The sequence below is a fragment of the Herpailurus yagouaroundi genome, unplaced genomic scaffold, assembly GCF_014898765.1.
Source record: "Herpailurus yagouaroundi ecotype Mexico unplaced genomic scaffold, PumYag 163, whole genome shotgun sequence".
Lineage (NCBI taxonomy): Eukaryota > Metazoa > Chordata > Mammalia > Carnivora > Felidae > Herpailurus > Herpailurus yagouaroundi.
Window position 1 is genome coordinate 19,907,984 of NW_024412404.1, and position 27,294 is coordinate 19,935,277.

Sequence of the window (27,294 nt, forward strand, 5' to 3'; positions counted from 1 at the left end):
CCCACTGAGCCACCCAGGTGCCCCCTTCCTTGCATTGTCTTATTTTTTCCTATCCCTAAGTTCTAGTATCACAAGGATAATATAAAATCTATGGAATTTCTAGATTGTAAGCTCCACCAGGCAGGCATTTTTATCTGTTTTGGTCAGTGCTGTGTGTCCTCAATGTGCTATCTTGAACCTGAAATCAGAATGATTTTTATCTACCTCCCAAAACTATTTAAAAGTTCAGTTGTACTGGGGCACCTGGGTGGCTCAGTTGGTTGAGCGTCTGACTTTGGCTCATATCACGATCTCGTTGTTTCCAAGTTCGAGCCCCGCATCGGGCTCTGTGCGGACAGCTCAGAGTCTGGAGCCTGTTTCAGATTCTGTGTGTCTCCCTCTTTCTCTGCCCCTCCCCCACTCATGCGCGCGCGCTCTCTCTCTCTCAAAAATAAATACAACATTAAAAAAATTTTTTTAAATTCAGTTGTACCAAAACAACTTTTTTCTTTTTAAACTTGATTTTTTTCTTTAAGTGTAAGCAATCTCTACACCCAACACGCGGCTCAAACTCATGACCCGGAAATCAAGATTCTCATGCTCTTCTGACTGAGCCAGCCAGGCGCCCCAATAAACTTATTATGTTTTAATTTTATTTTTTAAATTTTATTATTTTTTTGTAGGCTCCACACCCAACATGGGGCTCAAACTCACACCCCCAAGATCAAGCATTGCACGCTCTTTTGCCTGAGCCACCAGGGGCCCCTTCAAAACAACTTAATAAATGTCAAGTACTATAAACGTAAAATGACTTTCATTATTTCTACTTAATTTCCTTATTTTTACTCAAATGTAGTAATCCTCTCCATCACCTCCCAGGCTAATGATGATTCAACATCTGTGTGCAGTAATGAGAAGCTCACTTTCTATATTTGGGCATCTCTGATTCCGAGAACATCTTTCCTCTGTCCAGTTTAAAAGGATCTCCGTAATTTCTTGCCACTCTTCTTTCCACACGCTCTTCTTTCCACAGTCTCCGACTGTCAGGCAGCCTGTTGTTTCCTGGGTCAGCTGTTCAGAAATAGGATCGCTATATCATGACCTTCTTTGGGTTTATCTCTAGGAAAGCATTTTACTACAACTCCTCCCTTCCTTCCACCCACCATGCAGGTTCCCAACCTTCAGCATCTAACCACTCGGCCCAAAGGGCGGTGTCTCCAATTGCCCACAGGCTCAAGGCCCATTTCAACATTTACAGTAAACATGTGACTGAGCCGAAGTCAAACACTTAATGGACTGAGCCACCCAGTTGCCCCCTTAAAATTTGTATTTGATCATTTTATTAAATGATGAGTGATTCCCGGGGCACCTGGATGGCTCAGTTAAGCATTCGACTTAAGCATCAGGTCATGACCTCACAGCTCGTGGGTTTGAGCCCTGCATCGGGCTGTGCTGACACCTGTTTCAGATTCTGTGTCCCACCCGCACCCCCCCCCCCCCGCCACTTCCCTGCTTGTGCTCTGTCTCTCTCTCTCAAAAATAAGTAAGCATTAAAAAATGTTTTTTTTTTTTTTAAATGATGAGTGATTCCCATGTAAAGGCTCCAGGAACATTTTTGAGAAAACCGAAGTGCAGGTCAGATAATATTTTAATGGGTTTCTTGGAAATATTAAGTTAGGAACCTCATACAGTCTTCTAGATTGGGAATGTGGGGGTGGGTTTGCTTGTAGGCCCTTGAAATCCAAAAGCCAGGAGCCACCGGGCTAAATAAATGGGTGGAGAATGGGAATCCTGGCGTCTCCGACTTCCGGGGCAATGCCCTTAGGTCCTCTCCGAGCGGTTACCTTCGCTGCTCTGGAGGCCAGCCCAGGGTAGGGGCGAGTGAGACAGGGCAACCTTGATTGTTGAGATGTTGAACTGGGAAGGGACCAGGGGCCAGCATGCTGGGGCTTTGGCTACAGAATGGGCTCGTCTTGTGCAGGACTGGAATGAGCCTGGTCTTTTCCTCTCTTGGAAGATGTCCTCCAGGAGGTCCTGTGCCTGTACTTCTCCCCAAGAATGAAGGGAGGGGATAAGTTTTATTATACTAAGATAGGCGCAGCAGAGCATCCAGGAAGTGACAAAAGAGAAGATATAAAGTGGAGTTATTTGCCAGAGCTCTGAGACGCCCCAGCCCTGGGGGTGGGGGTGGGGGTGGGCAGTGTTAGAGATCTGGGAGGCCTTCCTGGGGAAAGAGGAGTCAGTTGAAGCCTGTGTGTCCAGGTGAGAGTTAAGGGGAGGTATAGAAGTGGCAAAGTGCATGATGTCCACAGGGACTACGGAGGCAAGAGTCGGGTCTGGCCTGAGGCTAGGTTAATTTGGGGAATGCTACGTTTAACAAAGTCACGCTGTCTTCTTTACCACAGAGCTTTTAACATGGTGGTATGACCTGTGAATCTCCAGGTTTCAAATATTCCATGTTCCCCCAGTCATGGACCCTTTATTTAGAAACTGCTGCGGAAACTAGGGAGAAAACACGAAGAGGTTTGACGGGCTAAGATCACGACAAGCCTGACTGAGGTGCTCAGTCTTTCCTGTGTACGAGGAAGGTGGGCTGAATACTAAACATGTAGATTCCCGGGCCCCATTTTCTGATGAGAGCTGGGGAGCAGGGCCCAGGAATCTACGTCTAACAAGCTGATGCCCACTTGAGGGTTCTAGTGACCACACTTGGAGAACTGGGAGCACAGATGAGACAGTATCAATGCTCAGAGGGCCTGGAAACTACAGCTCAGACGGCAGTCACGGATTCAAGCCTCTGTCAGGGTAAAGGGCTGAGAGCTGAGAGCCTGCGGTCACTCCACCTCCCCCTGCTTTAAGGGATGGGGGTGGGGAGAGCTGAGCTGCCTACCTTCCGTAGAGCAGAGGAGGTCCCAGCAAAGCCACTCGTCTCCCCCCTGGTGTCTGTGATCAGGTACTGCAGGTCAGGGCTCACAGACCCAGAGAGCACCCGCAGCAGCCCCTGGAAAAGTAAGCGGACAAGGCTCCCCTCAAACCTTGCTTCTTCCAGGAAGCCTCTCCTGACTTCCTCCTCCTTTCTACGCTCCTGCAGTGCTCATTTCTGAAACGCACGATCTCCTTTGGCTACACCTCTTCCTGATGTCTCTACAACGGTCGTTTTCAAGCTTATGCAAACACTGATAGCTTTGTCTCATGAAGCGGGGAGCCTTAGGGATACTGTCGACAGCTGAAGGTCTATGGACTGCGGTTAGAGGTACAAAGACAGCAAGCAACCGAGGGACAAATACCAGCGATATAGCTGGCCAGGGAGAAGGGGGAGGGGAGTCAGAAATCTCCCATCCATTAGGACTCAACTTCAATAAAGTAGATTAATTAAGAGACAGCAGAGGGGCGCCTGGGTGACTCAGTCAGTTGAGCCTCAAACTCTTGGTTTTGGCTCAGGTCACGACCTCCCAATTTGTGGGTTTCAGCCCCACAGGGGGCTTGCTCTGACAGCACAGAACCTGCTTGGGATTCTCTCTCCCTCTCTCTCTGCCCTTCCTCCGCTCATGTGCACACATTCTGTCTCTCTCTCTCTCTCTCAAAATAAATAAACATGAAAAAAAATTTTTTTAAAGAGACAGCAGAAAGGCTACCTACTGTCAGGCTCATTTATATGACATTGTGGAAAAGGCAAACTCATGGAGACATACATTAGCTCAGTGGTTATCAGGGCAGATTGGGGGATGAACTGAAGAGAGTAAATGCTTTGCAGTCAGGCTTGGAGGCAGGAGGAGGGGTGGGTTAGAGAAGGCTCCAGAAAGCACCCTACCTCCATAGACCACATGAGAGTAGTGGAGAAAGATCAGCCTGCTCAGCCAGCACACAGAACCCTCCCAACTCTGCCCTGGCCACTGACTAATGTCTTAGGGACGTGACAGGCCCAGAAGGTACACTGCCAAAGATTCCTTGAGCAGTGGGTCATAGGATCTCAGGGGGAAAATGAACTTAACAGTAAAAGCAGCTGACTTGATTAGAGCTTCCCATGTGCCAGGTGTGGTGTGCTACAGGCTTTACATATATTATCTCATTTAATCTTCACAACAATCTATGGAGTTATTATGCCCCCATGTAACAGAGGAGTGGACTGGAGTCTAGAGATGTTAGGTGATCTGCACAAAGTGACACAGTTAGTAAGACAGAACGGAATTTGAAGTCAGGAACCTCTGGCTTCAGAGCCCTAGGCCTCAACCACTACTGCTCTTTACTGCCACACAGGCTACCTCCCATCACCCCAGTGACAGGGGAGTCTCTTCTCCCGCCTTCCTGCAGGGCACCTATCCTGCCTTGGTTTGCACACATCTATTGGCGGGTACTCACTATTTTCCCAGGAAGATCATGCTTAAATGAACTTAAAGTTGACTTCTGAGTACATCCACCCACACTCAGTCACCCCTTTGGGGCCTGAGATAGTTGTTGGTGCTGCCCGTCAAACATTTCCACCCTCTCTTGGGCACTGGGTAAGATTGTACTTCCTGGCCTCCTGAAATTAGGTATTCCCACACGACTTCCTCTAACCAAGGAAATGTGAACAGACACTTTAAAAGCCAGTGTAAAGTTCACCACATTCCTATGCTGCAGGGTTTGTCTATGCTCATGTCTGTCTGGAGGAAAACCCACTTGGCTTGGACCCCCCTCCAAGTGACCAGGACGAGCAGAGCCCCCCCCCCCTCAAAACTGCCCTGATCTGTGCTGGGTGCAAGAAATAAGTCTTAGCTGGGTAAGCCTGAGATTTGGGGATTGTTCGTGACAGCAGCAATGCCTCGCCTATCCTGGCTGACTGGGTCCCACAGAGCAAGTCAATCTGCTCGGGGCCAGCAACAACCCAGCCTCCCCCAAGTCTTCGCTAAGTTATGTAGCCCCAGTTTTTTCAGCTGAGCCTCCCATGACTTGGTGAGCTGACTTCTTACCTACCTGCTCTTTTCCTCTGGACACATCGCGATGTGAGAACTGGGCACAATAGTCCAGGAGCAATTGGCAAAGCCTGTTGCCTCCTCCCTCGTCCTCAGTGCCCTCTCCTAGTGATGCAGCCAATGGTTCCACTGGGCCTTCATCAGGTAGATAAGGTAGTCCCAGCCGCCGATTCTGTTCCCACCTGCCTGGTCCTAATTCTTTGGGCCCTGGATAAAGAGAAGGCTCAGGATTTAGAATGAGACTGACCTGGCTTTTAATCTGGACTTTGCTACTAACTTACTGGGTTACTGTGGGCAAGTTACTTAACCTCTCTGAGCCTTTTTCTCAAACGAAGGACAGAAATAACAAGACCGACCTTGACATAGTTTTAAGTATCAGGTAAAGTAGCCAGAATCCCCCTGGTGTCCAGTGGGTCTGTGCAGATACTATTTCCCTTCCTTTCCCCCTCACCTCCTTCTCCTTCAGGCTCCCAAGATGGGGAAAGGGGAAAGCATTTCTGGAATGAGGCCCCGGGTGATTCCTATACCACTGCTGTGCCCTAAACCAAATCTTAGGCCAGCCAGCCCCCCCCCCCCTCCCTTTTCCAGGTCGCAGCTGTCTGCCCCCACCCCAGTCCCCATTCCAGGGGGCTGCCCCATGGGGCTGGGAAAGAAGGAAGTGGACTCTAGGCTGCAGATGTTCAGAGCTCAGAGAAGGCTGCTGAGCTAATCCCGAGGCTGCTGGCAAGGCTGGGCCAGAGCCTCAGAAGTAGGCTTCCAAGAGGCCCTCTCCTGCCTGCCGGCTGCCTGTGGCTCGGCTCAAATTTCCGAGGCCCCCAGCTCAGGAACAGCTGCGTGGCTTCCCCTCCCTGCCTCCGTTTTCTCTTCTCTCTTCCCCCGACATGAGTCAAATGGACAGCGGAGCAGCGCTAGCCAGGGGTCTGGATGGAATCCAGACGTCTCCCAGCCACTCGACCCAGTTCTCTGAAGCCTTAAGGAGCTCAGACCCACGAGGTTTTGGGGCCTTTCAACTGGGGGACACATTTCCTGCTGCTCTTCGTTTGGCAGAAAACCTCGGGCCCAGCTTTGATGCTCGGATTTTTGTCTGCCCCTCTGCTCCCTGGCTGGGTGGGCTTTTCAAGATAAACTCTAGCCAGTGTGGTGGAGCGGAACTAGGCTTGGAACTGGGGCCTCTTAGTTCAACAGCAACCCTACCTCTAAGCCTCCCCAGCTTCCTCCTCCCCCCAAGTCTCTGCTTGCCTCTTCCAACTGCCTCCTGGGGTGCTGGCCTTTTGACCTCTCTTCCCCATCATCACCCCACCATCACCACCCCCAGCAGAGGGGTGTGCATGTGGGTGCACGTGCTCGTGTGTGTGCTCACTACCATTTTCTGGATGCTTGTTACATGAAAAGCTTGCTTTATTTTATCCTCCGTCATCTCACTTTTTCTCTCTGACAAATACGGAAATGGAGAAGAGAGGGTGAGAATCTTGACTTATTCATGGAAATAGGAAATGACAAAGGCAGGGTTTGATCCCAGTTTTGATGTTCTGATGACCTCTGAGCCCACTATGCCCTTTCTCCAGCCAACCATGGGGCCTGGTAAGGACCAGATCAGTCACCTGCCCGGGAGCATGCAGGGCAGCTGCGTGATTTATCCCCATCCGGATACTGAGCCCACATCAGCCACAGATGTGTGTATGCCCTTTCGGGGTTGAGTCCGAGGAGATCCTGATTGAGCTAGTGGGGGGGGGACCCCACCATCCCAGTGTGCCGGGATGGAGCGTGTGATGGGGTGGCAGAATCTGTCGTTCTCGGCCAGGTCCCCAGTCCCTGGCACAGGACTGTCCCTTTTTGTGCTGGGAGTGATTCCAAATGAACATAAGGGGACTTTTCATGAGTGACCTCATCCACCGAAGCTGGTGTCCACCAAAGAAACTGGGTTCTGAGCCAAGGCGGGGGAACGCCTGCCGTCACGGGTTTGTTGAAGGACTGCGTGGAGGGGTCCACCAGGTGTCTCCTAAGCTGTTTTCAAGGGTAATTTTGACTCTATGCAATCTCTGCCTGTAATTACAAGCTAAGTCCAAATATGAAGAGCTGTCCTTTCCTCCCAGGGAACTTGTCTCTAATGGTGGGATCCCAGGACAGGGGAGAAGTCCTAGAAGGGACTGGAGACCTGGGGTCTTTAGAGAACCGGGTCCCCAGAGCTCCCTGTTGCTTCTCCCCATCTAGGTTTTTGGTGTGGGGCAATGCGGGAGCGTTGGACAGAGAATGGGATCTGGGCTCCTACGTGGCTCTGCAGAGGGACCCTGAGCAGGTCACTTATCGTCCATCTGGGCCCCAGCTTCCCCATTGGACAGACAAGGCTGTTGGACGAGTAATCCTGCCGAGATGCTGGGGCCCCTGGGGGCTCCTTCTGGGATGGGCAGGGCCCTGAACCCCGGCCTAGGGGGGCAGCACTGACTCTAAGACCGCTGTGTCTTGCCTGAGGCTCCCAGAAGCCTGTGCCCACTAACTGGTGCTTGCTTCTGGTTCGGGGCCGGCTGCTAGACCTGCTTCCAGCGACGGTGTCATCACTTCATTTTCCAGGTGAGAAAAACACCTGTGTTGCCTGTGGGCCTTCCCCTTCCCAACACCTCCATCCTCCCTCTGTCCCTCTGTTGTGATGTCCCCATGTCCTGTGTCTCGTGTCCTAGCCAGGACTGCCCTTCTGCAGAGCCTCAGGTCCAGGTGGCCGCAGGACCTCCCATAACCAACTAGGCACCCCCATTTCCTCAAAGAACTGCCCTCTGCCCTCTTCCTCTGTTTCAAAGTCTACATTTTGGCTTGAAATAGTCATGACCCCAATTATCCTTCAACACCAGCTGGGTCACCTTGGAAAGGTCACCTCAACTCTGAGCCTCAGCTTTGACATCTCGAAATAGGGGCTCTAATAATAATAGTAATTCCAGCAGTGACCTCGTGTTGGGTGCTCATCATGAACCAGGCTGAAAATCAAGTCTTTACATACAACTCGACACCAAAAACACAAACAGTTTGAGGGCACCTTTGGTTAAGCACCCAACTCTTGATTTTGGCTTAGGTCATGATGTGAGATCGAACCCCAATTTGGGCTCTGTGCTGACAGCATGGAGCCTGCTTGGGATTCTCTCTCTCCCCCTCTTTCTGCCCCTTGCCCCCTCACAGTGAATACACAGTAAGAAAAAATCTGATCAAAAAACGAGCAGAGGACCTGCATAGACATTTTTCCAAAGAAGACACAGAGATGACCAGCAGACACATGAAAGGATACTCGACATCACTCATCATCAGGGAAATGTAAATCAATTGACCACAATGAGATGTCACCTCACACCCGTCAGAAGGGCCAGAATCAAAGCAACAAGAAATAACCAAGTGTCGGTGAGCATGTGGAGCAAAAGGAACCCTTGTCCACTGCTGGTGGGGTACAGCCACTATGGAAAACAGTAGGGAGGCTCCTCCAAAAATTAAAAATTAAAATAAATTTTAACTTTTTATTTATTAATTATTTAATTAAAATAAAATAAATTAAAATAAAATAAAATAGACTCTAAAAATAGAGTCACTATATTATCCACCACTGGGTATTTACCCATTGAATATAAGAATACTAATTTAAAAAGATACATGCACCCCTATGTTTATCACAACATTATTTACAAGAGCCAAGATATGGAAGTAACCCAACTATCCATCCGTAAAAGAGTGGATAAAGAAGTTGTGTGTGTATATACACACACACGCGCGCGCGCGCGCACACACACACACACACACACACACACACACTGTAATATTACTCAGCCGTAAAAAATAATGAGCCCTTGCCACTTGCATCAATGTGGATGGAGCTAGAGGGTATTACGCTAAGTGAAGTAAGTCAGAGTGCACAGCAGCAAAAGCCAAAAGCCCCCCCATCATCAATCAACCCTTGGGGTGAGCAGAGTCCCAACCAGAGTCCTCCCCATAAAGTGTTAGTCCTCTCATAGGGACTATGATTGCGAAGGAGCACATCACCTGCTTGCCGGGGCAGCGGCTGGGCAGTGCGTCCTGGAGAGTCTGACTTGCTTTGGCCTTTATTCAGATCCCATGGCCCCGGGGCTGAGGGACAAGGAGATGGGAAGAGAAGGAAAGTGGGAAGAAGGAAAAGGGTGAGAACAAGCTCCCGTGGGAGCCTCTGAAGCTCCATCACATGCTGTGATGTATGAAGCCTAATGTGCCTGAGCCCCCACCAAAGCCCTCCTGAGCACCATCAACTGGACAGGGCTTGGCCTGTTTAGGTGGGGAAACTGAGTCCCAGGGATGAGCAGTGGCTTGCCCAATCTGCAGCCGCACCAGGGATCAAACCCAGAGAGCTGGGGCCCTTGTTCCAGCTGCCCCCTACGGCCCCTGCAAACTTATTCTGCCCTAGCAGCTTCCCTCGCCATCCTTAAAATGGAAACTTTATCTCCCTGGCAGGTGGTTGTGGAACCCAATGAGACCAACCATACCTACGGAAGGGAGTTGCAGGCTGTGACGCCGAGGGGAGACAGGCATGCTGCCTCCTCTGGCTCAACGTGGCCCTGGGGAAGGCGAGGTCAGGCTGTCCTGTGCTGCTGGAGGAAGGACTGACCCAAGTGCGTGTTTACCTCACCCGTCTCTGCGGTTGGCTTCGGGCCCCTTTGGCCAGTAGCACACTTAAACCAAACCCTGGGTCCTGGCCGCGGCCCCCAGCTCTGGGAAAGAACTACACGCAACGTGCCTTAATCTGTCCACCTCCCCGGACTTGGGCTAAATTAAGTGCATCCCAGGCAGTAGTTCCGTCCCTAGAAACTGAACACGCTCTTCTTCCCTCCCCCCTCCCCCCACGCACAGCTGTCCCTTCCATCAGGCCAGGTGGCTGCCGAGTTGACAGGCCTCCCAGCCGTGGCCCCGGAGGCTGTCCTCTGGCCCCTGGCTGTCCCTGGGTGGTGAGTGGGGGGACAGCAAGAGGAAGGGAGCTACCCCCATACCCTCACCACAGCGCAAGCCCAGGTGGAATGTTGAGGCTAAGCCCCGCCCACCCGCCTTCCCCTCTTCCTTCCACACATACTTTTCCAGCCCCTTCTGAACACCGGGCAGGCTCCTCCAGGCACGTGAAAGACAAAACGGATCCCTGCCCTCACGGAGCTTATGTTCCCCTGAGGGGGACCAAGAGGGAGCACACTGGCTATAAAGTAAGCAGCATTAGAAGGTGCGAGTGTTACGCCGACAAAAGAAAAAAAGGAGACATCCGTAAAGGGGCCAGGATTGCGGTGAGGCGGAGGGGGCAAGCACTGCAGGCTGAACGAGGGAGGTCTGGACAGGCTTCCCAGGGAGGAAAACAGCTGAGGAGGCCTCCGGACCCCCCCTCCCCGAGCCCCCACAAGCAGGGTTAAGGTTGGAGATGGCCGGCATCTGGCGGTAGTTCTGACTTTTTGCAGGGGTGGGAGGGACATAGAGTTGTTGACATGGCTATTCTGGGTCAAGCTAGGGGAACAGCTTCTCCGTGTCCTGGGCAGGGAGGAGGCTCTCCTGCGGGTGTAAGAGCCCCTGGAGCTCAGGTGGGCCCAGAGGGAGACCCGCGGTCGGGATGAAACCAGCGTGAAGCCCCCGCCCGTGCCAAGCATTTGGGCCTTATTTAAAACAAAAGAAGCCCCTGTGGACACACGCTGACACAGGCCTTCGCTGGGCACGCCGAGCCACGTGGCGGGGGGGGCGGGGCAGCCACAACACGGGTGCTGCGAGAGGCATGGTGTTTGTCCCAGACCTGCCCTCCCCTCCTACATGCGCTCCTACACACTGTACCGCACCGGCTCACACACGTGGCACAGCACACACCCATCCACACGATGAGAACACGCCCACCACACACATACCCACGCGTACCGCACCACCAGACTCTTAAGGACCCCCTGTGCACACTCACACAGACAAATGCCACACAGCGGAGACCCACAGCACATATACACACGCCGTATACCCACGCACAATACGCCACAGACCCATCACACACACACACACGCGCACACACGCACAGGTCTACACAAACACACCCATAACCGCACATCACAGACCCACCTCGTATATCCACCCACTGCCACAAACACACAGGCCCCCCCCGCCGGCCCCTCAAAACACTTTGTCGTACATAAAGCACAGACCGAGAGCATCTAGACTAGCTGTCCAAAACTTTCTCTGTCACTTGCGGAGCCGGGCGGGTTCTGACCTCCTGACTGGCCCCGATGAGGTATCCATCGGGCACCCACTGTCTCTCTGTTCCAAGGCAGCACAGAGGGAGAAGGTCAGAATTTTCTATGTGTCACTCCATAAAATGCCCACTCATAAGGGACCTTTTCTTTCATCACCTGGGGCTCTCTAGGACAAGGGGAAGGTCCTCTGCCATAAATACCAGAAATCAGGTTTCACTCCTAGCCTGTTGGCTACTGGGTACATGTGTGTGTCACTGGGTAAGATACCGTCCTCCTCTAAACCTTAGTTTCTCCACCTGCAAAATGGGAATGGAATCTGCTTCTGCCAAACTTCTCCGCCGGGGTGAAATTCCGTGTGAAGTTGCTTTGCAACTTGAAGAAATACCAGTACAAAATAGGATTGCCAGTAATTTGGGCAAATTGTACAGGCTTTGTTGCCTAACCAAGGCAGGAAGCTTGGGGGGTGGGTGGGGGGAACCTATCTTCTTTTCTTCTGTCTCCCCTGCTGCTTCTAGGGGGAGGCTCACTGGAGTCACAGAGAAATTGAGATGGTGCTTGCAACGCGGGCCATCTCTTCTCATCTCGGCACCCGGCAGGAAGTGATTCTTGCCAGCAGTCATTCTCCCGTGGGCTGTGCAGGGCAGAGAGGTTGGGGATGGCGAGGATGCCAAGGCAGGGCAGAGAGCCCAGCTGAGGAGGAGAGACAGAGAGCTACAGCATCACCAAGGCGCGGCCTGCCCACCCTGCTCGGGGCTGACACCAGCACTCTACAGAAAGCACTGGAAGGACGCCGGCGCTGGAAGAGAGCTTCTTAGTGCAAGGTTGCAGTTGCTCTGAGCGGTCTCGGGGCCGGGGGGTCCTAGGCAAGAAGGTGACTAGATCCCTGTGGCACGCTGTAAAAACATGCAGGAAGCTCTTAAAGCTTCCTGGAAAATGGGGACTCTGTCCTTCTCAAAAGCCACCAAAGGTTCTAATAGTCTGGGTGGGGAGCCCAGGTTGGCACCTCTGAGCCAGCACTGCTTTGTTTGGGTCTCTCTCCTGTAACAATCCTAATGGTACCCTCTGGAGAGAGGGCAGCAGTCCTGGGGCTTTGGGGACCAGGCTCACTCATTCTAGTTTCTCTGTCTTGTTGAGGTCCTGCCCTCATCTTCTGATGTGTCTGCATTCTGGCCCAGGAGATCATGGGGCAGCCCGTAGCCTCTGCCCCAAAGGGTGGGGAAAGGAGCCCTCTCGCTGGCCATTGTTTGTCACCCCTCCCTCCCCCCACGTCTCTCTTCCCCTTTCTGCTATGAACTTGGGGAGGCTCATCCTTGTAGACTGAGTCTTCCTGGCTCCTCTGCCTCTGGTTTCTGATCAGCTTGACCAAAAGGAGGCCCGGGGGGGGGGGGGTTTCTGGAGGACAAGAGGAGCAAGCCCCAGGGGTATTCCTCCCTGGCTCCTCTCCTTCCTCACAAACATGTCTCCATTGGCAGATGTGACCTCCATGATGGCAGTTCCCTCAGGAGACATCCTCCTCCATGGCTCCGGCTCTCAAGGGGTCCAGAACACAGTTTCCTCTTCTGATCCCAGCAGCCTGGGGGTAGTAAAGGTTTCCCACTGTGGCTAGTCTCTGGAGCCTCTCCATTTCCTGCCTGTTTCCCTCCCCCACCCACATCTCTGTCAGTAATCTATTATAGCATCTTCACGGGTGTCACCCGAGGTGACTCTGTGTCCTATAGAGACCCTACTGGATACAGCCCTTAAGGGAGAGTGATGTATAAACAGCTGGTCCAGATGGAGTGTTACTGACTCTTGGTGTCTAAGCTCTGGATCATCAGCAGAAATCCCTCTCCCTCTTCTCTCCCTATAGATTCTGCTTCTCCTACTGTCTCTCTTTCTAGATGTGCCGTGTGACACCCAAGTGTTGGTCTGAACACCTTCTATTAAATCAAAAACGGCTATCTCGGCGCCTGAATGAATTGGCTGAGAACCTGAGGCGACGAGACTGCCTTTCTCAGCCTCAGTCAAAAGTGTAGGGACCCCAGAGTCAGCTGTCAACATCCTTCTTAATGCAAGAGTCATGTCATGATGGCCAGCCGAGTTCTGCTTGTGTACTTCCAGAGACGGGGAGCTCGGTCCTTCTCGACGCAGTCCACTCTATTTACAAATGGCGTGCCGTAATAACAAGCTCGAAGCAAAATCTGCCCCCCTCAAATTTCTGCCCACAGGACACAGCTGTGACCTTCCCACAAGTCTGCGCCATCTTCCACACAGCACAGCAGCCTTTCAAAGACTTCAGTAAAAACCGTGTCCTCCTGAACATTCTTTTCTCCAGGCACTTCGTGTCTAACCCACCGTCCATGCAGATCTTGATTTTGCGCACCAACACAATTCACGAGGGTTTTGGTCACTAAGCCCCACATCTGACCAGTGAAGGCTACACCTTCCCCTGTGACTGCTAGGTGGAGAAAAACATACTCCATGGCCAGCAAAACACAGCAAATTCCCCTCCTTTGAAGGCCCGCTCTGAACATTTCTGTCACCTGTCTCTATCCTCAACCTCAACCAAATTCCAAGATACTCTCCCATAATCTTGGACACACAGTAGATGCTCAAGAAACGTTAGTTCCCTTTCACCTTACGTGATCTCAACACCTACGTGTCATCGTTAATTCAAAGAAATAACATGCTTCCAGTACATTCTAGTTCCAGAAGACACAAAGATTTTTTTTAAATATATTAAGGCTTCACCAAAAGAAAAAAAATTAAAAAAATATGTTCCCTACCAACGGAGAGCTTAAAATAAGACATAAATAAGCAAATGAACAATAAGATACTATAATAAGTGTTACATAGTCCCTCCTTCCAAATTTTTGAAAATTATTCTACATAATTAATTTCCCACAACATTGTGGAGAGAGGTAGTGTTTCAGTCCTCCAAGAGGTAACCAAAAACGGAACAAGCATTTGTATAAAAAAAAGGATCACTAGGTTGTGGATATAATATATATTATAATATATCTTGAAGTATACCATGATTACTTTTCCTAATTTATACATATAAAAAATTTCCTTGGAGTCAATAATTTCTTCTTTATTGATTTACCATATTTTATACATACTTAGAAATTTTCATCCCCAGAAGCCCATGGAATGACACTTTTAAATTGTTGAAAGTAAAAAGAAAAAAAAAATCTGCCAACACAGAATCACACCCATTGAAATACACTTCAAAAATCAAAGTGTCATTGTCATCATTTTTAAATCTCCCCTAATCATCACAGGTAAACAGAGCAACCAGATAGCAAAACCAAAAACTCACGGACAACACAGCAAAAATAGATGATAAAACTCTAGCAAAGACAAAACCAAAAAATTCCGGCAAGACTGATCAAGAAGAGGTCAAAATTACCAATATTGGGAATAAAAAGAAGATAGCAGTTAAACCCTACAGATATTAAAAAGATAATAAAGGGGGCACCTGGGTGGCTCAGTCGGGTGAGCTTCCAACTCTCAATTACGGCTCAGGTCATGATCTCAGGGTCGTGGGATTAAGTCCTGTGTCAGGCTCTGCACTGAGTGTAGGACATGATTAAGATCCTCTCTCTCTCCCTCTGCCCCTCTCCCCTGCTGACATGCTCACTCTCGCTCGCTCTCTCTCTCAAAAAAAAAAGGGGGGGGATGCCTGGGTGGCTCAGTTGGTTGAGCATCCCACTTTGGCTTGGGTCATGATCTCACGGTTCGTGAGTTCGAGCCCCGCATCAGGCTGTGTGCTATCAGCTGGGAGTCTGGAGCCTGCTTCGGAGGCTGTGTCTCCCTCTCTCTGCCCCTCCCCCGCTTGCACTCTATCTCTCTCTCTCTCTCCAAATGAAATTAAATAAACATTAGACATTTTTAAAAAGATAATAAAGGAATATTATAAACAACTTGATGTCAACAAACTTGACAACGTAGATGAAATGAATTTCCTTGAAAGACACAAATTACCAAATCCGAATTGTCTTATATCCATTCAAGAAATCAAACCAAAGAGAATCTACAACTGAGTTATTTGAATGAATAAGAATATTTATCAAGGTCGTGGGCTACAAAATGAGAATATAAAAATGGCTTGCATTTCCATTCACCAGTCACAAACAGAAAAGATGTATTTTTAGGAGATGCCATTCATAGTTGAAATAAGAGATAGAAGGTACCTAGAAACAAATTTTGGGAAAGATGTGTAAGTGGAAAAATTGTAAATCTTTAGGAAAGATAGGAAGACAAGTAAAGGAGGCATAGACCATAGGCGTAGATTGTAATATTCAGTATCTTAAAGATGCCAATCTCTCCTCCAACTGATTTAGAGATATAATATTATGATTCCGATATAAATCCTAACGGGTTTTCCTATGAAATTTGATAAACCGTCTCAAATCTATTTGCAAGAGCCAAAAGCCAAGACACTCTTGAAGAACAAGATGGGCACGTTATTTCACCAGACATCTAGAATTACTAGAAAGCTATAGCAATTAACACAGTGTGGCTCTGTTGCAAAGACAGACAAATTAACAATGACACAAAATAAAGAGGCCAGACACAGACCTTTGTTTGTTCGGAAACCGCCTTCATGACCAGACTGCACTTGCAGATCTATGAGGAAATAATGGACTAGTCAATAAGTAGTCTCAGGACAAATTTTTATCCAAAGTGGGGAATAATGGAGTCCGAGCTCTACTTCACAGCAAGGGGAGAAATCAATTTTAGGAAGTTGGAATACTTAAATGTGAAAAAGCAAAACTGTAACAATTTTAGAAGAGTATCTTCACGACCTCGGTGTAGAGAATGATTTTTTTAACTCAGAAAGTGAGATAAATATAGGAAAATGCTGATAAATACAACCACTGTGTTTGTTTTCTATTACTGCACCATAAATTCAGCAGAGCTTAAAAGCACGCCCATTTGTTGGCTCACAGATGAGTTGCCCAGAAACCCACGCACGGCATGGCTGGGTTCCCTGCTCAGGGTTTCACAGGCCGAAAGCAAGGGATGGACTGGGCTGTGGTCTCTGGGTCCTCTTCCGAGCTCACGGAGTTGTGGCAGATTTAGCTCCTTGAGGTTGTAAGACTGAGGTCCTTGGGTCCTCAGTGGCGGTCCATCAAGATCTATTAGTTTCCTGGAGACCACCTGCATTGCCATGGAGCCCCTCCATCTTCAAAGCCAGCAATGGTACATCAAATCTCCCATGCTTCGAATCTCTGACCTTTTCCGTTTCTGATCTCTAGACTCAGGCTTGAAGGGGCCATGTGACTTGGTCAGGCCCAACTGGATAACATCCCACTTGGTTAACTCATACTCAGCTGAGTAGTAATCACAGCCATATCTGCAAAATTCCTTTTCCCACAGACTAGAACATGATCCCCAATGATACCTATCATATTCCATAACTCCAGTGGGGGGACATTATACCAGGGTGATGGGCATGGCGGTCATCTTAGAAGTCTGCCTGCTACGACTGCATTACCATTAATAACTTCTCTCCTGCAAAAGACATTTATAAGAAGGTGGAAAGGCAAGCTACAGAGTGGGATAAACATTTTCCAATATACATAGACGATAAAAGAGTTGTATCTCAAATATATTTTAAAACTCCTACAGATTAATAAGAAAAGACAAAACAGAAAAACAGAAATAAGCATTTCAGAGAAGGAATGCAAAAGAACAAATGTAAGAAAACATGCTCATTATTAATTGGGGAGAAATAAATGAAAAAACCCAGTAATACACCATTTTGCCCCCACCAAATCAGCAAAACTGTAGAAAAGCTGATAGCATCAAGTACTTGCAGTGAATTTGGAGTAATGGGAACTTACACACACTTCCAATGTGAGTTCCCATCGCTGTGATCTCTTGGGATAATGAATTGTAATTAACCGTAAAGTTGAAAATGCACATGGTCTACAACCCAACAATTCCACCCCCTGGGTCATACTTGACAGAAATATATGTGCATGGATGTCCAAAGCAGTAAAAGCCTGGGAACAATAGGAAACAATTCAAATGCCATCCACAGCAGAATGTATAAAGAAATGATAATATATTCATATAATGGATGACTTCAGAGGCAACCATATGGTTCCATTTCATAAAACTGGTGGGGACAACGCAGACGTTGGTTCCAGTCTTCCTTCAAGAAGTCTTTCCGACTCCACTGTCCCTTCCCCTGAACAGAAGTCAGAGGAGGGCAGGTGCTTAGCGATCTGGAGCCTAGCCCACGGTGTCACAAACACAGGCACAAGGGAAGAGGACATCTGTCAGACTTTCCAAGGGCTTCTCTTGATGCCCTCCTCCTTTCCTTCCCAGTGCCCATCTGTAATATTCTCTGCATCTTTCAAGATCCTTGGAGACCATCCTAGTCCACGCACCTGATGAGAAACCTGAAGCTCAGAGAGGTCAAAGGGTGTGCTTGAGGCACACAGGCACAGGGAGGCGGCCCTGGCTCCCTGCGGTCCGTGTCCTCCTTATTGGCAGCATCCAGGGCTAGGTAATATCTCTGTTCATAGCATCCTTGAAGATAGTCCCTTATAACCAGTAGGTGCTCAGCAAATGCCTCCTCCTCCCTCCAGGTCCTTAGCTAACTTTGAACGAGAGCTTTGCAAAACTATTAATTTGATGCTGCTACACAGGAAATGACCAGCAGATGACAGCATTTACCTTTCCCGGCTCCTCACTCTTCCCCAATTGGAAGCACAAGGGGAGAAAAGTTGGCTTTTCCGTTCTCCAGACTCTGCCGTCAGGGCGTCCAGAGTGCCTATTGCTCCCATTTGAGGCTCTCTTCTGCCTACTCCTTTGCTGAAATCAACATATATCTGCAGAAGCTCCAGTTTTAGCCGCAGAAGGAGAGCACAAGGGGTATGCAACCACAACACGAACGCTTTTACTCTCTACGGAGCCTTATGAAATGCTGCGGTACAGTGGGCGGGGGAGGCGGCTTACTCAAGGTTCCCATTTTCATTCGGGGAAACTGAGGCTCAGAGAGGCAAGCCAATGGGCTCAAACTCACACAGCATGGTCCAATTTTCTGATTCCTACTCCAGCGCACCATGTTCATTTTACCACATCCGTTCTCAAAGGCAAAACCTTCCCTGAAGGCATTTTTCAGCTCATATATACAGACAGGAGATCTGAAAGTTAAAAAAATCGTCCAAAATGCTATATGGTGACTAACAAAGGAACAGCACAGAAAAGGTGTGGGGGCTCAGAGGAGCAAACCTTACCCTTTTCAGGGTGGGGGCGTGTGAAGAACTGTGAGGTCAGGGAAGAGCTCCTGGAAAGAGAGGAGCTCTTACTCTTGAAAGCAGTCAAGACGTACAAAAGGAAAGGAGCCGTGGCGCAAGTTGTAGATCAGGATGGCAAATGTGTGGCCTGGGTCTGCTACTCTCCTTGTTATTCCACACCCTCCAGCACCCGTGCCCATGGCAGACATCATTAATCAATTGCGGGACTCCCCCCTGAGCTCAGTGCCTGCCCAGAATCCATTTTAGCACAGGGCTCCAGGCATCCGCTACCAACCCACAGCAGACGGAAGGCAGATGGAGCCTCTTTGTGCCTCCCCACCCTACTCTGTGGCCTCCCTGCTTGCCCACTATCCTTTACTGCGCACTTAACTGGGTGCCTGGAGCTGTGCGGAGTCCTTTACACAAGCCTTCCATTTAATCCACTTGACCACAAAGCCCCAGTTTTACAAATAGGCAAAACTGAGGTATAGAGGTGCTAAAAACCTCCAGGTGGCAGCACCAGGATGCCACCCCGAGCCTGTGTGTCTCCAAAGCCCATGCTCTGAAAGTGCCAGAGAGTTGTGATAAGCCACTGGGGGGGGTCAGGGGGGCTGTAATTGAGGTCAAATTTTCTTTTTTTTTTTTCAACGTTTATTTATTTTTGGGACAGAGAGAGACAGAGCATGAACGGGGGAGGGGCAGAGAGAGAGGGAGACACAGAATCGGAAACAGGCTCCAGGCTCTGAGCCATCAGCCCAGAGCCTGACGCGGGGCTCGAACTCACAGACCGCGAGATCGTGACCTGGCTGAAGTCGGACGCTTAACCGACTGCGCCACCCAGGCGCCCCTTGAGGTCAAATTTTCTGATGGGAAGGTAATGACAAGACTAACTGGTCTGCAGTGGACACTGAGTCCCACAAAACACAGGGCATCGGAGATGCTTTGTTTGTTCATGCATTCCTGGGACATGTATTTATTAAGCACCTACTATATGCCAGATACCTTCTATGCTGGGAGCAGAGCGGTTAACAAATGTAACAAGACACCTCACCCTCACTAGGGGAAGTCTAACAAATGAGTGAATCGGCCTATTTGTCAGGTGCTGTGGGGAAAAATAAAGGGTGGCGAGGGCCATAAAGAGCTATAAGGGCTTTCCAGTCTGGGAGATAAGGGATGGCCTGAGGGCCTGAACTGTTTGGAGCGACTGAGGCAAATCAAAATAAAGCCTTAAAGATAAGATGGATCCTGATGCTCTCTAGGCAAATAATGGTGGTGAAGAGTAAGCGTGGGGAGGAGAGATGAGGGCCTTCCAGCAACATGTGGAGCTCCTAAGGCCTTCTTCACTCTACCAAAGGTGATGTGGCTGGGGGAAGGGCAGCCTTATTCAGAACACACAGGCTCCTGGGCCCCCTTCTGGTTCTGCTAGGTGTGGGATGGAGGCAGGGTTCCATTCATGCATCATACATTTGAGACCCTAATGGAATCGATTTCATTCTTTGGACATCTCTGACCACTGCCAACATCCGGCCCTTTTGATGAGGTTGGAGCAGGGCGAGAGATGAATTTTCAGCCTCTGGGCCCTTACTCTCAGCAGGGCCATGAGTGGGAACTTAGCGTGCCACGAACAGTAGAAAGTATGGAAACTGGTGTCTGTCACTCCCAACAAGTAGCTTGGTGTTTAGTTGGTGGAGGAAAATGACTGGCCTTGAGTCTGTGTAGTAACCCAGGAAGCCTGATGTTCAGAGCACAGTGCCCCCTGTGTGCCCAAGCTGACAGATTAGCTAGGGGTTGGGGGAAATGAATATGCAAATAAAAAAAAAAAAAAAAGGCCTTGCCCTGCTGGAGTCTTCAGGTCTCCCTTGGGTGCATGACCAATACAGAAGGGAATGGAGAAGGAGGAAGAAATGTCACCCTCCATAACTAGGACAGGGTTTTGGAAGTCTCTTGGTTGATTCTTTCATGCCACCGTTCCCCACCTCCCCTGGAGAGTTAGTTCAGTGCTTCATGGAGGCTTTCTTGTGGCTGTGGGGAACCATGAGTGGTGTTCTTCACTTAGGATCTGTGAACGTTCTAGAAGTATCCGCCCCCCACCCCCACCCCACCAAGCAGGGTGGATTAGTACACATATATGCACATGCATGAACATATGTATCCACACGTATGTGTTTCCAACTTTCTTCAAATGCCGCTGGTTATCAACTTACTACTTTTCAGCTCCAAATTCACCCAAGAATATGTGCTGTGTGATAACGGGCAGAATCCTCATAAGCATCTTTCCTTTACAGTGAGCATAAAACATTATGCTGGGAGAACTCTGCAGAAGGGGCTTCGGCTGCTGGTTTTGGCAAGTGTAGGACATCCTATGGTGCCCTTCCCCGGCTACTTGCCCAGGAGGTCCCCCAGAGACCTTAGAGTCCTGTCCAGCCTGGTGATCACCTTCCCATGACCCTCCCGACACTGACACTGTGTGTTCCGTGCTGCCCATCTAACACTGCTGCCTGACTCCTTCTACATGTCCGCAGCCCCACCTTCCAGGTTGTGACTCACCTGTGCTCCCGCAGATTGCTTCATCCTTATCTGGCAACCAAAGAGCAGTTGCGGCCAATGCACCGGGAAATTTCTCCGCCGTCCAAGGGGCTGCCACGAATCTTTCTCCAATAAGGCCTGATCCACAGTTTGGAGAGGTGGACCCCTTCCGAGGTTGTCCTTCCTTGGGAAGCCTTCCTCAACTGTAGGGAGAGTAGCCCTGTAAGGCTCTCTTTACATCCTATAGTTACTCTTTCATCATCACGTAATATTCTTTATATTACACGTCCATTGCTTAAACCCCTATGTGGTTTCTGTCTCCTGACTGGACCCAGACTGATACAGCACTGGTGGCTCCCAAAAGATCCACCACACCTAGTCCCAGGTAAAACAAAAATATAGAACTCTTAGCTCATTGTTGAGCACAGAGAAAATAATAAATCTAAGGGGCTATGTTACCAATGTATGTTAGAGATGGACATCAGTTCCCCTGTTACCAAAGTGCTGGCAGCTCTGGGGACTCTCTCTTAGGCATTTCCTCCTGCCTGCTTGACTTGAGCAACATTCTCTCCCGGGGCGGCAGTAAAGTAAGAAATTAGAGCAATCATTTATAGACCACACACTTCATATTAAATGGTGTGTTAAGAGTTTGATATGTACAGGGGCGCACCTGGGTGGCTCAGTTGGTTAAGCATCCAACTTCGCCTCACGTCGTGATCTCATGGTTGGTGAGTTCGAGCCTCTGTGCTGATAGCTCAGAGCATAGAGCCTGCTTTGGATTCTGTGTCTCCCTCTCTCTCTGCCCCTCCCCTGCTTGCTCTCTCTCTCTCTCTCTCTCAAAAATAAATAAATATTAAAAAATTAAAAAAAAAGAGTTTTATATGTAATATTTGTCCCATTTGGAGACAGAAAAAGATTAAGGACTAAAGAAGTTAGAAAGTTGCCCAAGGTTTCATAGCTGGCTCAGGAAGAGCTGGAATTTGAACCCCAGTATATCCTATTCCAAAGCCCAAACTCTTAACCACCATGATGCATTTCTTCATAGCAAACATCTACTGTTGCATCAAGCTCTGTGGCAGATGATTCACAGTAGTTACATAATGTGTCTCCGTAACAACTGTGTTTGGCAAGCAGCGTTTTCGTTCCTACCTTACAGATGACGAGACTAGATTTCTTACCCACGGCCACTCAGCTATTGAGCATGGAGGCAGAATTTGAAATTGGCCCTCTGACTCCAGAGCTATACTTTCAACATCTACGGTTCCCTGGCTCCCATAACAGAAGCAAACACTGGAATCTAGATCTGGAGACCGAGGTGGGTGAAGCATTGGAAAGCAATTGGCCCCTAACTTCCCATATGGTGCCCATTTGTTTCCAACCATGCCATGTGTGATAAAAGATAGAAAGCTGGTGAGGGAAGAGGGTAGAGAGCTAGATGGGTCTCTCTCCCCATGTCATCCCCCCACTATACCTGATCCTAACCCCAACCCTACATGAGAGGGATAATCTGCAGGCACTTCTATAAGATGGTTTGGAGAGACCTATGTTGGTCTCCAACCCTTGTCCAGGGGGGGGATTCCCTGACACTCAACATGGCAGGCACATCCTCCAGAGAACCTTGCCAACACCCGTGCTCTGATTCCATTTCACCAACTATGCCAATGTGAGTGATTAGTCCCCTTTGTACAGTCTCACGCATGTTTATCAACCTAGCTGTAAGACCTAGCAGCAGAGGGAGATGTGACCTATTATAAGGGGAGGGAAATATGACCTATTATAAGATCCAGAGTATTTGCAAGTTGCTAAAAAAAAAAAATGCAACTATTCCATAATTCCAGATACATGAGACCAGTTAGTGCATTCAATTCTACAAATGGTCCTCATGGAGAGGCCACTGTGGGCATGAGAAGCAATGTGCTCAACAGCATCCCTATAACAGACAACGGATCAATGTTCAAAGCCATATTTTGCATAATGTCCCTCAGTAGAGGTTGAGGGCCATTGACCCAAACACAATCCACTAAAAGTCGGTCGTCAAGAAGCCAAGAGAGGCAGTCAAGCACACAAGTCTGATGCTCTGGCTGAATTGGTGATATATTTAAGAACATGTGTCTAGAGACTGAATAAAATACATATTTTGTAGGCACTCATCCACAAACAGCATTTCTTTTAACCAAGCTTTTTAAAAAAGTCCATTGTGGCCATGAGGTTGAGATTCTACTTGGAATGTTGGTACTTTCCATTGCCATTTAAGACATGAGCCACATGCCTTCATAATAAATGGAGCTGGAACTTCGATTCAAGCCTCTTATGAAAACTCAGGTGCCAGCAAGAGTGTGTTCCTCAAGCAAAGGCCAACACACATCCCCTCCAAAGTGTGTCCTCAAGGCAGTCCTTGCTGGCAGAGCCACGAGCTGCTTTAGGAGAAACTGAGAGTTCCCTAACAATGCAACAAGTGAGTAATTGAGGCCCCGCAGTTCCACATCATAACGTGTGTTGGCAATAAAACTCAGCCTGGAGAAACTGTACAGGAGATGGGTAACCATACACCGTATTTGGCGACACATATAAAAACCTGCAGCACATTTCGTTTTGAACAACAGACCCTGCTAGTTAAACTGGTTGTGAAATGCACTCCCAAGGTAACTAAACGAGTTAACTTACTATTAATAATTCTTTTCTATAAACCCCCTAAGGTTGGAGGGTATCTATTAAAATGATTGTTTCAGATCCAAAATCAGTAGCCCTTGTATTTGGAGGTAATAAGATAGCGGTATCGATTGCCTATTAAGACCATTCCGAGTTCATGATGTCAAAAGCAGATAATTTGCATCCCAGAGAACGCTTAGCTTTCTGTTGTCAAGTACAGAGCACGATGGCACAGTACTACCACATTTAACAACCTGTATGGCACGGATGCCGACCCTTCGGAACCCACACTGGCAGGCGGGCTGCACCGAGCTCGGTAGTAAAACATACCTCTAACCCATCTAAAAGTGGTATCAGGTGGTTAACGGTAAAGTTAAAAGTTAAAGAAGCCATCTTTGATCCAGCTTTGTTTTACCCACCTGGCAATTACAAATAGCATAGTCCTTATTTTCCCCTATATATCATGTCAAAGTCTGGAAAAGGATCAGCAAAAGTCACGAACCATTTAATATAACTTTTGGCAGATTTTGCCACCACACCCTACAAATTATAGCAGATGACTGTGCTCACAGGCTGTGAGCTGGGCAAGTGGGCCAGGCTTGCAGATTATTAAGCAAAAGCCAAGCATATGGATCTCGCTTATACATGTGGAGTAGGGTGACCAGCTCATCCTGGCTTGCCAGACACCTTCCAGTTTTAGTAAGGAATGTCCCATGTCCTGGGAAACCCCTTGGTCCCTGGCAAACCAGGACGGTTGGTCACCCTCTTCAGAGGCCTTCCTCCCAGGATGGTGATCCTAGGCTGGACATTCGCATTTAGGGATGAGGCACACGATGGTAAATGGAATCTGCATGGCTGTAGGGCTTGTTGACCAATGGTGTTCACTGGAGGGTGTTTAAGCATCAATCAGCCTTTGCATTGAGGGAATCAGTAAATATCAGCCACTGGAGGACATTTGTCTGGGCGGCTCATTTTCTCCCCAGGGGAATCCTTCAGTTCCCTGTTCGCGGATTGCCTACTTCTTGGAGACTAGGGTCCCAGCGTTCAATATGCAGATTTTTGTTGGATCCTTGTTTAGCCCCATACTCTACTTCCTCCTCACAAATTCATTGTGCCTTACATGTCCCATTTTGTAGTCCCCACAGTTCAATTTATATGACAAATGAGTCCCCTTTCTCCATAGGTGGGGGGAACCTCTGCTGAAGGGGGCAGGGAAAATGAGTAGGGTTTCTGCCTATGTCCCTGTTCCCATACTCATTGCAGCCTCATACTCTAGCTTACATCTGTAAGGCTAAGCCTGGCTGAGATTCTGGGGGTGGGTGGGGAGAATCAGCTGACTTCTTGATTTCTCCCTCTAGTGCACCCAAGTTAAAGCATCCTCCATTCTATCGAATCAGTTAGCACTCCTCCATATAATTTCTGTCTTCAAAAAGTGTGTTGAAATTTTGTCTACCATTTTCTTCTCTCTTGTTCCTTTTGTTTTTGCAGGTTTCCTCTATTGCCATGGTGTTGGGATTTGGGGAGGGAGAGGAAATAAACTTGTGTTGCCAATCAACCACATTTCACTGGACATCCATTGCTCTAGTCTCTTTCTGCAACACTTAATGGATGGATCATGGCCCTTCTGGAACTATCTTCCACGTCTGTTATCTTTTCTCCATTCTATTTATTAATCCCTTTCTGTTTTCAGGGAAAATTGCTTCGTCCAATCTGCTAGTTCATTCGTTCTTCAGCTGCATATGTTCTACTACTCATCCACTTGGCATGGTTTTCTTTCTTTAATTATAAATATATTTTTGGAGATGCCTGGGTGGTTCAGTCAGTTAAACGTCCAACTTCGGCTCAGGTCATGATCTCACGGTTCATGGGTTCGAGCCCCATGTTGGACTCTGTGCCGAAAGCTCAGAGCCTGGAGCCTGCTTCAGATCCTGGGTCTCCCTCTCTCTCTGCCCCTCCCCCACTCACGTTGTCTCTCCTCAAAAATAAATAAACATTAAAAAAAATTTTTTTAAATAAATATATTTTTCATTTCCAACATCTCTAATTGGTTCTTTTTCATCTTCTCTTATTTGAGAAAATTAGTTATACTTACTTCAAAGCTCAGTACCAGTTGTCCTATTTGCTTTTTTTAATCTTTGACTCTGGAGGCAGGAAGAATTGTATGGCTGTATGGCTGTAAAGCTGTATGGCTTTGCAGGAAGTTACTTAATCACTTACACCTTAGCTTACCCCTTTGTAAAATGGGATAAAAATAGTCTTACCCTAAAAGATTTTTGGTAGGGTTAAAGTTTTTACATTTTTTTCAATGTTTATTTATTTTTGAGAGAGAGAGAGACAGAGTGCGAGAGGGGAAGGGCCAGGAAGAGAGGGACACCCAGAATCCGAAGCAGGCTCCAGGCTCTGAGCTGTCACCAAAGAGCCCTATGCGGGCTCGAACTCACCGACTGTGAGATCATGACCTGAGCTGAAGTCAGATGCTTCACTGACTGAACCATCCAGGTGTCCCTAAAGTTTAAATACATGTAATATGGGGCACTGTGGCTGACTTAGTCGGTTAAGCATCTGACTCTTGATTTCGGCTCAGGTCATGATCTCACGGTTCATGAGTTTGAGCCCCACGTCAGGCTCTGTTCTGATGGTGCAGAGCCTGCAAGGATTCTCTCTCTCCCTCTCTCTCTCTGTTCCCTCCTCCCAAAGCAAATAAGCTTAAATTTTTTTTTAATAAATATATTCAATATGTTTAGAATAGTGCCTGGCATATAAATGCTCAGTAAACATTAGCAATGATTATGTTTCTTCAGTTATAAATCTTCCTTTCATAGTGTTGGTGCTTCTCAAAGGGTATTTAATTTTTTGGTAGTGAACTCATGTTTGGCCATGAAATTTCCTGCAAAAAAGATCTGTTTGCGTAACTTACTGTGGTGAAGGGGTGAAAGCCACTTTGCAAATGTGTGCACCACACATTCAGAATGTGCAGGATGGGCAGGATGGATCCTTGGGTGGATGCTCTCATACTTGGTCTTTGGAGCTTAGCTGCTACCCTTTCTTCCTTGGCGTTGCCATCCATCTGGGCCTCGTCCTATCTTCACTCCTTCATACCTAGAGACAGATACTCCTGTCACGGCCATCTTGTCTCCAAGGTTGGATTTAAGGAGATGTTGAGGAGTCCACTCATCTAGCTGCTCCCAAGGGGGTGCTTATCTCACCTGCCAATCAATAGCCCGTTAGCTCCTTCTTGTCCCAGGCCTCCCCCACCTCAGGCATGGAGTGTCCTTGTTGGTGCTCCTGCTTCTATAATATATAGTACAGTATACACATTCCAGAATATGAGGTGTAATGTACAGTACAGGATACACACTCCAGAACATAAGCACCGTTTGCTCATGTGCTCGGCTGAAATGTTATATCTCATCCTGTCTACTTTCAGTCTCTCAGAAATTGCTCAGTGCTTCTGCTCCTCTGAACATTCCTTGTCCTCTTTTTTAAAAATACCAATTTTTGTCCTTTCCTCTCATTTTTGGAGTTTGGGGCTGCGGAGAGAGACGAGAGCAGGTGTTCAGTCCACTAGGGTGAAAGAGGAGGTCAGAGAGCTTCTAGAAAAGATGACAGTTAAGCAGAGTCTTGGAGGATAAGCAGGAGCAACCAAAGTGAAAAGTGGAGAGAAGGGTTCTGCAGGCTGAGGGGACAGCATGAGCAAAGGTATGGGGACATGACAGGGCAGGACGGGGAGGATGGATTGTAAGCAAG

At 48.4% G+C, this 27,294-nt stretch overlaps 1 protein-coding gene across 1 annotated transcript; it reads right to left on the reverse strand.

Moving 5' to 3' along the window:
- Positions 1-634: 634 nt before the first annotated feature.
- Positions 635-22,597, reverse strand: LOC121036650 (uncharacterized). Its single transcript, XM_040485064.1, has 5 exons — positions 22,594-22,597; positions 20,920-21,096; positions 8,946-9,029; positions 4,933-5,138; positions 635-1,050 (listed from the first exon to the last, which is right to left on the reverse strand). Exons 1-5 carry the CDS (start codon positions 22,595-22,597, stop codon positions 871-873), a joined length of 651 nt encoding a protein of 216 aa, XP_040340998.1. The 3' UTR covers positions 635-870.
- Between the last annotated feature and the right edge of the window lie 4,697 nt (positions 22,598-27,294).